The 12,663-nt window shown below is 36.5% G+C and overlaps 2 protein-coding genes across 2 annotated transcripts; both read right to left on the bottom strand.

Annotated features, from left to right (window-relative positions):
* Positions 1-630: 630 nt before the first annotated feature.
* Positions 631-3,404, bottom strand: LOC123949510 (olfactory receptor 5M3). Its single transcript, XM_046017024.1, has 2 exons — positions 3,396-3,404; positions 631-1,566 (listed from the first exon to the last, which is right to left on the bottom strand). Exon 2 carries the CDS (start codon positions 1,561-1,563, stop codon positions 631-633), a length of 933 nt encoding a protein of 310 aa, XP_045872980.1. The 5' UTR covers positions 1,564-1,566; positions 3,396-3,404.
* A 6,797-nt stretch (positions 3,405-10,201) lies between these two features.
* On the bottom strand, positions 10,202-11,133 carry LOC123949476 (olfactory receptor 5M3-like). Its single transcript, XM_046016963.1, is given in 2 exon segments — positions 10,202-10,473; positions 10,476-11,133. Coding segments are annotated over 2 exon segments (930 nt in total).
* Between the last annotated feature and the right edge of the window lie 1,530 nt (positions 11,134-12,663).

Raw genomic sequence — 12,663 nt, 5'->3', positions numbered from 1 at the left:
ATCAATGGCATTTAAATATGGCAGTTACTGGAATCTATAAGAGAGTTACATATCATGCCGAATTTCTCATGAATACTAAAAATGTTGAAAAGGGATGACATACAAGAGATAGTTTTTTCAAGGTAGTAGTCTCTGAATAGACCTGCCATTCATATTGAAGAAAAAGTATGTGTTTCCATAAAATCTCACAACCATTACCAGGACCACCATTTTTTATGTTGACATACTAGAAAACTAAGTGAAATATGTTCTTATTTTTACTGCTCCAGTTTGCTCTCTAAATAGGCAAATTGATAAGTATTTTCCATAATCATTCATTGCATTTTTAATAAGAAAAACAAAATATTTCATTTCAGCTAAATATTTGAATAATTTCAATTGTGTACCTGCAATTTTTGGCTCAAACAATCTTTTCAATTAATTAATGTTTTTAAATTTTAACTAATCCTTACCACTCACATCAATAGGGTTGATTTGTCTCCTTTTTTTCCACTGGGTTTGAGTCTTTCTCTTTTTTTATTATTAGTGCATGAAATATCTAGCTTTTGTAAAAAGTTATTGATATGCTGAACCACAATCTATTGACAAATTCTTATGAGTCACACAAGACAATATTAACAAAATTGTATTTTATTTTGTTAAACATGTTCTGCTAATAACTTTTTTCATGGCTTCTTTCACATCTTTGTTCCTCAGACTGTAGATCATGGGATTCAGCATAGGGATCACTGTGGTGTAAAACACAGCCACCATTTTCCCCTGCTCCACGGACTCCTCTGTAGGACGTCTGAGATACATGAATATGAGAGTCCCATAAAACATAGTAACAGCTGTCAAGTGGGAGCCACAGGTGGAAAAGGCCTTCCGCCTCCCTCCCGCTGAGTGCATCCGTAGAATGGCAATGAGAATGAACAGATAAGAAATGGTCACCACCGTCAGAGAATATGTGAAATTAATGCCTGCAAGTATGATCATTGTGTATTCTTTTACAAAAGTCCCAGCGCATGCCATTTTGATGAGAGGTGGGTCTGCACAGTAAAAGTGGTTGATCTCAATTTTCCCACAAAAGGACAAGCCATATGTCCACAGGGTTGCGGCCAGACTAGTCAGAAAGCCATATACGTAAGGGAAAGAAATCAGTCGCATACAGACCGCCCTAGACATTTTGCTGCCATACAGCAGAGGTTTCCCAATTGCCATGTACCTATCAAAGGCCATCACAGCAAGAATGAAAACTTCTACATGGACGAGGGCAATGAAGAAGAAACACTGTACCAAACAACCGGCATAAGAAATAGTTTTTGTTTCTGATAACAGATTTTCTAACATTTTGGGGGTCACATTGGAAGAAAACCACACATCCACAAATGACAAATGACTGAGGAAAAAGTACATGGGGCTGTTAAGCTGTGGACTGACCTTAATTAACATGATCATGCCAATGTTGCCCACTATGGTGACCACATAGACCATGAGAAAAATGACGAAGAAGACGACTTGCCATTCCTGATGACTGGTTAGTCCCAAAAGAATAAACTCTGTCACATCAGTGAAATTGAGCATTTTCTCAACTCCAAGTCAATATTTGTTATAAATCTCAGGGATAACTAGGAGGAAATAAATTTAAAAATCAAGTATTGTTTATTTCTTAATTTATATTTTTATCCATGCCTCTTTTATATTTCTTTATTCCTATCTATGACTGAAAGTTACTAGATGCCCTAGCACATAACAGTTATATGAATATTGTGACTGAAACATACTACTACTAAATATTGTGCTTAGTCAAACTTCCAAGACTACTTATATTTTAAAAGATTTTTTATTTTTATTTATTTCAGAGAGAACATGAGCGGAGGGAGGAGGAGACAGAGAGAGTGAATCTCAAGCAGATTCACCACTAAACACAGAGCCCTATGTGGTGCTTGATCCAGGAACCCTGAGTTCAGGACCTGAACCACTCCCACACCCCTCCAAGACTATTAAACATCTCTTGTTTCCAATATTGGCATGTTTGGACATTTCATATTTTAAGATATTTAGGAAGGGTCATAATTCTCTCTTCAACCCAATGCAAAAATAATTGTTTACCTTTTCACTTCTTCATTATAAGCATATTCTCCATGATTAGAGAAGAAGCCACTTAATCAAGTAATTTACCAGCTCTAAGTGTTAGAGAAAATATTATTTTTAATCTAATCTCTTGCTTGCCCCCATTTAAATTAAAGAGGGCAAACTGATCACATTGGTCATCAAAGCCAGGTATAAAGGGGTAAACTACTTAAATACATTCATTAATTTATACATATTCCCTGGATATGAACTCCTTAGCATATAATTATAATCTACTAAATATTACTGACAATTATGTTATGGAGATTCCCCTATTGCATCACTCCATATTTCAAATTATATCAGTAAATACAGTTTTTTTTTTTTTCCCCACAAGACCAGGCATGAGAAAATATTCAGTGTTCTCGTTAAAGAATTCTGTTTCTTTTGTCAGACCTATGTTGAATTCTGGCTCCATGATGTAAGAACTTGAACTGGATTTGTATTTGTTTTCTTAGTCTTCCATTTCTCTATGCCTTAATATGATGCAACAGTAACAATAATACTCATTTCATTGTTTAATTATAAGTATGAAAAGACATTACATATACACACATAATAAATACACAGGGCACAATTATTACTAAATGCACTCCTGGAAATTATAGCTTCCATTAGTAGTTTGTAATAATCAAATAATCAAATCTCTATAGAAAATATCTTTCTCTCTCTGTATCTTTCTGTCTCTTTCCTCCCTCCTTCCTATTTCTCTGTCTCTTCCATGTGCATAAACACCTTCATACACAGATATCATATATAGAATAATTAATGGTAATTATAAAGAATAAGAGTAGATAGGGGCACCTGAATGGCTCAGTCAGTTGGGTGGCTGCCTTCTGCTGGGGTCATGATCCCAGGATCCTTGGATCCAGCCCTGCTTTGGGCTCCCTGCTCAGCGGGGAGTCTGCTTCTCCCTCCCCCCTCAGCTGCTCCCCTTGTTTGTGCTATCTAGCTTTTTCTTGCTCCTGCTCTCTCTCTCAAATAAATAAATAAATAAAATCTTTAAAAAAAAAAACAAGAGAAGTTAAAATCTAAGATGCAAATTTAGTCTGACAGATCTGGATAGATATATTTTTATACCAACCTGAGAATGACGAGAAATATTCCCCGTAAGAATGCAGAAGTGAAAAGCAAATGCTACATGAGAGATGATAAGCAATGTATACCAGGTTAAAGAGAACCTGAAAGTCCACAAGAGAAGTTTCCCTTAAATCTTTGTCTTAGGAAAAAAAAAAAAAAAAAGGAGAAGAAGAACCAATTAAGAAGATTTGCCTACAAAGAACCCTGGGGGCAAGTAACCCTCTAGAGGAAAGTCCACACTGTTGAGTTTTGGTTTTTAATAGTAGGTTTGCACAATTTGGTTTTTCCCCAAACTCAAGTTATTTTGCATGCGTCCTGGGATCCAAGAACACAATTTGCTTTGGGTTTGCATCACGTTCAACTGCGTGATGGTGTCACTCAGTCTGCACAAGGCAGTCTTGTGTTCTGCAGTTCTCAGTCTGTTCCACTGGGCTTTTCCAGTAAAAGATGAAACAAGTAGCATCATTGTCTACAATGAAAATTTTAGCATATCAGAGCAGGAAAATGTATCTGCTTTACATCCCTCATTTTATGAATAAGAACATGAGAAAGTTAATAACAACAATAGAGCATATATTACATTTGTACATGCTAACTTAATTTTCACCACCACCATCATTATGATATCTATTTTACAGTCAAGAGACTTAGAGCTTAGAGAGTTTCAGTGACTTGCTCAAGGTCATACTTCTAACGAATCAGGGACTAGGTTCCTGATTCCAGACTTTGAATCCAGAGTTGGTACTGCTACTCACTTCAATCCCAAAAGTAACTATTAATTGTGCAGATCCAAATCTCAACTACTGATCCAAAATGACTCTCATTTCTACTATATGATTGGTGTGTATAATGTATTTTATAGAGTATATTTTATCAAAGTCTTTATGAACTTGAAGGAACAAAAATATGTTCTTTGTATAGCTAAAATACGCAGTTGATCACTTTGCTTGAGTGCCTGGCAATGTATGCCCTCCAAGTTGTTCCCTCTTCTGACCTGACTGCTCCAGCTCATGCTCATACAGCCCTACTTTAGTTCCTGCAACAAGAGCCTATTTCAGCTTCCTGAGATCAGTGGAGGAATTACTGGTTTCCCACCAAATCCATTCTTCTTCTCTCACTGCAAGAAGATTTTCAGCAGAGCAACTGCCTTGTTCATGGCCTACCTAGGATGGAGGCACATGGTAGATATACAAGAAATAATTTTTGACTAAAGAAAATGGTAAAATAATCATCTTTTCAATAGGTGAATTCTATAACTAAGACAAGCACATGTCTAACTATCACCTAGATATTTCTCAGAATAGTGTTGAGAAGCTCCAGGCTTACCATGAAACCATATTTTGGAATTGAGGAGTGTTGATTATGCATATATGAGTTACAACTCTGTGTGGGTCTTGAGAGTAACTGCTACTTGAGAGCATAAGTTTGCTACTTAGGACCAAAGGTTTACTGTCCACAGAAGTCTTGGGTCTATATCATAAATAGTAACCTACCTCTGACCCAGAATTTCTCTCAATGGTAAGTTAATTATATTTTATCCCCCAAATATTGTGATAAGTTTAATTTTTAAGGCCAGCCTCTACAAGACACTAAAAAGCCTCATGTGATTGCTCTAGGTTTTATGTTAAAGGGTGGTTCTCAGTATAAAAAGCCAGGACAACAGCTCATTTAGCATGGAGAAATCCAGCTAGGACAACTTGCACAGAGAAAGAAATTTGAGTTTTTATTATTCTAACCAGAGATCTCTCCAGAAGAGTATTTAATGCAATTATCTACCTATATGGAACATGAAAATCTTTTCTTTTGTCGGTACTGTCATTTGCAAATATCTTCTCCCATTCCGCGGGTTGCCTTTTTGTTTTGTTGACTGTTTCCTTTGCTGTGCAGAAGCTTTTGATTTTGATGAAGTCCCAAAAGTTCATTTTCACTTTTGTTTCCTTTGCCTATGGAGACATATCTTGAAAGAAGTTGCTGTGGCTGATATCGAAGAGGTTACTGCCTATGTTCTCTCTAGGATTCTCTCTAGGATCTCTAGGAGAATCTCTAGGATTCTCATGGATTCCTGTCTCATGTTGAGGTCTTTTATCCATTTTGAGTTTATCTTTGTGGACGGTGTAAGAGAATGGTCGAGTTTCATTCTTCTACATATAGCTGTCCAGTTTTCCCAGCACCATTTATTGAAGAGACTTTCTTCCACTGTTTATTTTTTCCTGTTTTGTCGAAGATTATTTGACCATAGAGTTGAGGGTCCATATCTGGGCTCTCCACTCTGTTCCACTGGTCTATGTGTCTGTTTTTATGCCAGTACCACGCTGTCTTGCTGATCACAGCTTTATAGTAAAGCTTGAAATCAGGTAACGTGATGTCGCCGGTTTTGTGTTTGTTTTTCAACATTTCCTTAGCAATTCGGGGTCTCTTCTGATTCCATACAAATTTTAGGATTATTTGCTCCAGCTCTTTGAAAAATACTGGTGGAATTTTGATCGGAATGGCATTAAAAGTATAGATTGCTCTAGGCAGTATAGACATTTTAACAATGTTTATTCTTCCGATCCAAGAGCATGGAACGGTCTTCCATCTTTTTCAGTCTTCTTCAGTTTCTTTCATGAGTGTTCTGTAGTTCCTCGAGTACAGATCCTTTACCTTTTTGGTTAGGTTTATTCCCAGGTATCTTATGGTTCTTGGTGCTATTGTCAATGGAATCGATTCTCTAATTTCCCTTTCTGTATTTTCATTGTTAGTGTATAAGAAAGCCACTGATTTCTATACATTGACTTTGTATCCTGACGTGTTACTGAATTGCTGTATGAGTTCTAGTAGTTTGGGGGTGGAGTCTTTGGGGCTTTCCATAGAAAGAATCATGTCATCTGCGAAGAGAGAGAATTTGACTTCTTCACTGCCAATTTGGATACCTTTTATTTCTCTTTGTTGTCTGATTGCTGTTGCTAGGACTTCTAATACCATGTTGAGCAAGAGTGGTGAGAGTAGGCATCCTTGTCGTGTTCCTGATCTCAACGGGAAGGCTGCAAGCTTTTTCCCATTGAGGATGAAAATATTTTCTTTTAAACATTTCCTTGAGGGCCCCTATGTAAAATTAATAATCTCCCCCACCTCTATTTCATACAACTTAGTTCACATCGCTTATGCTAAGACCCTGTTATGCCTTTGATCTCATATTCTATTACTTTTCTCATTGTCCTGGGTTCTAACAGCAATGGCTTCCAATTTTTCCTTGAATATTCAGTGAATATTTGCATTTAAACTCTTTTCTAGCTGTTTTTGGTGCTTAGAGCACTACCTCCCCACACATATATATGCACATGTGCATAGTTACTATCTAGACCACTTTCAGGAGGTTTTTGCTTACTGTCACCTTCTCCCATCCAAGCCCTAACCATGCCCGACCCTGCTTAGCTTTTGAGATCAGACAAGATCAGGCGTGTTCAGGGTGGTCTGGCCGTAGACTTACAGTCACCTTCTCAATAAAAGTTATCTTCATTTTCATGCTTCAGTCAGAGACCCCCGTATTGTCCTACAATAATTTTTTTTCAGATTGTGCCATACAATTACTAACTTATTATATGATTCACTTGTATTTTGTGATAATTGTTTTTGTATGTCTCACACCACTGGAATATAAGCTTCATGAGACCAAGGATATTTTTTTCTGTTTGGTTCAGTGATAACAAATACCTAAAACTGCCAGGTATGTAATATACACTCAGATAAAACTTGCTAGATGATTGAGTGAACTGATTAAACAGCAGTTTAGAATGCTAAAAAATAGAACTAGATAAATAAAAGCAAATTTATATATAATACTATTGGTATTTTATAATTAGAGGGATAGAGAGATTAGCACACAAATAGTGGTAGTTGAAGTTTTATGAAAATTAATGTTAGATTCTAGATTCAGGCCATGAACAAGAATAAATTCTGAGTGGCTTAAATTAATTATAAATATTTTAAGTACATATATTTGGTATACATGGTTATGAAGTCTGTTTGTATTGGTTAATACAATACTAGTAGTCAGAAAAATCTCTGAGATCCTCGTGACTTAGTATAGTAGCCATTGATTTCTTATTCATATAACAGGCTAATGCACATGTTACTGGGAGAACTTCCTTCCAGACTGAATGAGTTGGAACTTTTTCCTGTGACTCTACACCATCTCTGGGCTTCACAGACTTTTGTCTGTAACTGGTGAACAAACAAAAATAAAAGGTTAATAGACAGTGACTCATGGGAGACTGTTATGGTGAGGCTTGGGCATGTAATACTCACTTCCACCTGCACAGCTGAGAAACACATCTAGTTTTTGGTTTTGTTTTATGTTTCACTAAAAGAGAAGACTGGATTTGCGGACAACATAACGTACTCTACTACTGCACATTTGGCAGAGGATCTCTTTATGACAACCCTGATGATGAAACTCACAAGACAGTTTAGCTGATCTGACTACATACTTATTTAAAATATATGTTTTATTTTTAAAATATTTTTATTTAAATTCAATTAGCCTAGGTATCTAGTGTACAACGATTCATTAGTTGAATATAACACCCAGTGCTCATCATATCACATACAATTTTTAATTCCCATCTTCCAGTTACCACATCCCCCCACACACACCTCCCTTTCCACAACCCTCAGTTTGTTTCCTGCAGTCAAATCTCCTTTAGTTTGTCTCCCTCAATTTGTTCTTCCCATTCAGTTTACCCTCCTTTCCCCTATTGTCTTCTGCACTATTCTTTATGTTCCACATATAATTATGGTTTTTTGGTTGACTTATTTCACTTTGTATAATACCCTCCATTTCCATCCATGTCTATGAAGATGGTAGATATCCTGTCTGATGGGTGATTAATATTCAATTGTATATTTGACCTCATCTTCTGTATCTATTCATCCATTGAAGGACATCTCAGTTCTGTGGACATTGCTGCTATGAACCTGGGGGTGCAGATGTCCCTTATTTTCACTACGTCTGTATCTTTGGGGGTAAATACCCAGGAGTGCAATCGTGGGTTGTAAGGTAGCTCTATTTTTAACATCCTGAGGAATCTCCATATTGTTTTCCAGAGTGGCTGTACAAGCTTGCATTCCTTCCAACAGTGTAAGATGGTTCCTCTTTCTCCACATCTTTGCCAACATTTGTTTTCCCCTGTCTTGTTAATTTTAGCCATTCTGACTGGTACAAGGTGGTATCTCATTCTATAAGCATGTTTTAAAAACGCATTTCTAAACTAAATTGGAAGATGAACACCAAGCTGTAAACAAAGATGTGACATAATATAGCCAGTCTATTCATCTAATTAACAAAAACTTAGTAACTATTTCTTAAGTACTGAGTTTATAATGCTGGTATTATTACAGTGATGATCGAGATAGTAATGGTTTCTTCTCTCGTAGAACTTAATGTACAATGAGATAATATTTTTAAAACAGAGAGTTATCAGAGAAATCATTGCTGCAGTACAAAAAATATGAACTCTGCAAAAGAGAAGTAGAAAAATAAAGCAAAAAAGAAGTAAAATATTTCAAATGCCCAAGTGATATGTTGTAACAATTGGTGTCACTAAAATTCAAACATATTTAAATTTTAAAAAGTAAGGAAATTTTCTGGCTATAACTAGAATAAGTTATATAATGTGTGTCAGGGTATCGCTATGTAGAGAAAGGAATTGTGCTCTTAGAGAGGTAGGCAGTTTGGATTTTTAAAATTAAATGTAGTGAAAGTGGAAATAATGTAGTAAAATAAGAAAACCCATAATATTATGACATGTAAGATTATAAGTGATATAATCATAGTGGTTATTTTGTGTGACAACAAGTTGGATTCTAAAGGAAATTTTTCGTTAAGAACTCCTAGAAAGTGCTATCAAGTTGACTACTCTGAAACACACACATACACACCACACAAATATGCATACATATACATGTGTATACTTGTGAAACACATATGCATACATGTGCAAGCATATAAAAGATTATAGATTTTGTAAATCACAATCACATTTAGCTATTCATGCCTTGAAATATTTATTTTTTTAAAGAAAAGCATTTTTGGAACTAAGGCAATATTCTTAAAAAGATAGATCATGTGTTATATATGAACAATGTTGTGTTCACTTGAAAGTCTGATATGAGACATAACATCAAAGAAAAAAAAGAGTAACGCTATCTCTACATCTCCCTGAAATTTTCTACAGGTAACTTGTTGAAATATATTTATGGAAATACAATTCCAAGTTCCAAAACTCACTGAGATTGTGTTATCACCACCATAGTCATTGTAACAAAAGACATAAAATGGATCTTAAATGGATACCATAGGATGTCAAGTATGTTCACTAGGAATAAAGTTTATTGAATTAATTATTACATATTTGAAAGGCAGACATTCATCTGCCTTTAAAGTATAAAGTTACATTATATAAAGTATAAAGTTACATAGTCACATTATATATAGTATAAAGTTACATTAATTACCATAGTTACATTGATCTTATTACATCACATTCTACATAAAATACCCAATTGTCACAGACGTTGTCTCTAATTTAACAATGCTTCCTGGTGAAATTATATTCAATTGAAGCATTTTAAAATAATAACCTATCATCTCAAACCAATATCTATTCTAGGTGCAAGAAGAGACCACTACAGTTCTTTTAAAACCATACGCAAAAGAGTGACTTGTGAAGTATTGAGAAGCCATGAACAAACATTCCCAGTCACAAAATAAACTACTGAATTTGACACTGGGTGAAAAGGAAAGAATGGATGCTATTGTCAACACATCTTATCATCTCAGGTCTCAGAGACCCAGAGAGTCTGGTTTACAATATGCTTCCCTTTTCTTTGTGCTATTACTCCTGTCTCAATTATGGATTCTTTGTCTATTTATTGAGAACAGAAATAACAAATTTTCTCAGAATGATTTGAAAGTCAATTTGCACTCCTAGTGAACTATGGGTCTTATCCTGCATTTGAAGTTTCTGTTTTACTTAGTTAAAATTGTTCTACTGACTGCTTTGCTCATGGCCTCCTTTACATCTTTGTTCCTGAGACTGTAGATCATGGGATTCAACATAGGAATTACTGTGGTGTAAAACACAGCCACCATCTTGCCCTGTTCCACAGACTCTTCCGTTGGACTTCTGAGGTACATGAAGAATAGGGTTCCATAAAATATAGTAACAGCTGTCAAGTGGGAACCACATGTGGAGAAGGCTTTCTTTCTTCCTTCTGTGGAGCGCATCCTTAAGATGGCATGAGGATAAATATGTAGGAGATAATAATGACTAGCAAGGAATAAGAGAAGTTGAGACCTGCCAAGGTGCGCATGGTGTATTCTTTGATGAAGGTTCCTGCACAGGCCATTTTGATGAGGGCTGGGTCTGCACAGTAGAAGTGGTTGATCTCAATGTTCCCACAGAAGTACAAACCATGGGTCCACAGTGTTGAGATCAAACTAATGAAGAAGCCGTATAGATAAGGAAAAGAGATCAGTCGAATACAGATGGTCCTTGACATCCGGCTGCTATAGAGCAGAGGGTTGCCAATCGCCATGTATCTGTCAAAGGCCATCACGGCAAGGATGAACACCTCTACATGGATGAAGGCAATGAAGAAAAAGCACTGCACTATACAGCCAGGATAAGAAATGGTTTTGATCTCAGCTACTAAATTTTCTAACATCTTCGGCGTAACATTAGAGGAGAACCACACATCTGCAAAAGATAAGTGACTGAGGAAAAAGTACATGGGGCTATTGAGCTGGGGACTAATCCTGATTAGTATGATCATGCCAATGTTCCCAATCAGTATGATAATGTAGACCAGTAAGAACACCACAAAGAAAAGGAGCTGTAGTTCAGGACGACTGGTTAATCCCAAAAGAATAAATTCTGTCACATCAGTAAAATTGAGCATTTTCTTAAATCTGATCCAGGTAAAGATGCATGTTATCTAATAAAATAAACAGAAATCACAAAATACACAGACCAAATATAGCTGTGCTTGTTGTATAATATCATTTCTTTTTTTTTTTCTTTTTTCATTTTATTTATTTTTTCAGTGTAACAGTATTCATTCTTTTTGCACAACACCCAGTGCTCCATGCAAAACGTGCCCTCCCCATTACCCACCACCTGTTCCCCCAACCTCCCACCCCTTACCCTTCAAAACCCTCAGGTTGCCCCAACCTCCCACCCCTGACCCTTCAAAACCCTCAGGTTGTTTTTCAGAGTACATAGTCTCTTATGGTTCGCCTCCCCTCCCCAATGTCCATAGCCCGCTCCCCCTCTCCCAATCCCACCTCCCCCCAGCAACCCCCAGTTTGTTTTGTGAGATTAAGAGTCATTTATGGTTTGTCTCCCTCCCAATCCCATCTTGTTTCATTTACTCTTCTCCTATCCCCCTACCCCCCCATGTTGCTTCTCCATGTCCTCATATCAGGGAGATCATATGATAGTTGTCTTTCTCCGATTGACTTATTTCACTAAGCATGATACGCTCTAGTTCCATCCACGTCATCGCAAATGGCATGATTTCATTTCTTTTGATGGCTGCATAGTATTCCATTGTGTATATATACCACATCTTCTTTATCCATTCATCTGTTGATGGACATCTAGGTTCTTTCCATAGTCTGGCTATTGTAGACATTGCTGCTATAAACATTCGGGTACACGTGCCCCTTCGGATCACTATGTTTGTATCTTTAGGGTAAATACCCAGTAGTGCAATTGCTGGGTCATAGGGTAGTTCTATTTTCAACATTTTGAGGAACCTCCATGCTGTTTTCCAGAGTGGTTGCACCAGCTTGCATTCCCACCAACAGTGGAGGAGGGTTCCCCTTTCTCCACATCCTCGCCAGCATCTGTCATTTCCTGACTTGTTAATTTTAGCCATTCTGACTGGTGTGAGGTGATATCTCATTGTGGTTTTGATTTGTATTTCCCTGATGCCGAGTGACGTGGAGCACTTTTTCAAGAAACAAGAAAGGTCTCAAGTACACAACCTAACCCTACACGTAAAGGAGCTGGAGAAAGAACAAGAAAGAAACCCTAAACCCAGCAGGAGAAGAGAAATCATAAAGATCAGAGCAGAAATCAATGAAATAGAAACCAAAAAAAACAATAGAAAAAATCAATGAAACTAGGAGCTGGTTCTTTGAAAGAATCAATAAGATTAATATCATTTCTTAACCCATTCTCTTTCAATTCTTCTGCTAGTTTTCTTTTTGTTTTTGTATTTTTTTTCTTTCTCAGAAATCTTTTCTTAGCAGTATCTCTCTCTTTCTCTTATGCATGAAACTCTGTATGAGAATTTTTATAGAGAAAATAGGAAAATAATATAAAATTATAGAAACACACCAATAGAAATTGTGATAGTTATTCTTGTCTACACAAAAATTTTAGGAGGGGTGCCTGGGTGGTTCAGTCAATTAAGTGACTGACT

This window comes from Meles meles, chromosome 8 (genome assembly GCF_922984935.1).
Source record: "Meles meles chromosome 8, mMelMel3.1 paternal haplotype, whole genome shotgun sequence".
NCBI classification, from domain to species: domain Eukaryota; kingdom Metazoa; phylum Chordata; class Mammalia; order Carnivora; family Mustelidae; genus Meles; species Meles meles.
Note: the sequence above shows the minus strand (reverse complement) of the source record. Positions and strands in the feature narration are given on the sequence as shown.

What these genes read in the sequence shown, in the direction of transcription:
- LOC123949510 (XM_046017024.1), bottom strand. Translation starts at nt 1,563, where the DNA reads ATGCTCAATTTCACTGATGTGACAGAGTTTATTCTTTTGGGACTAACC.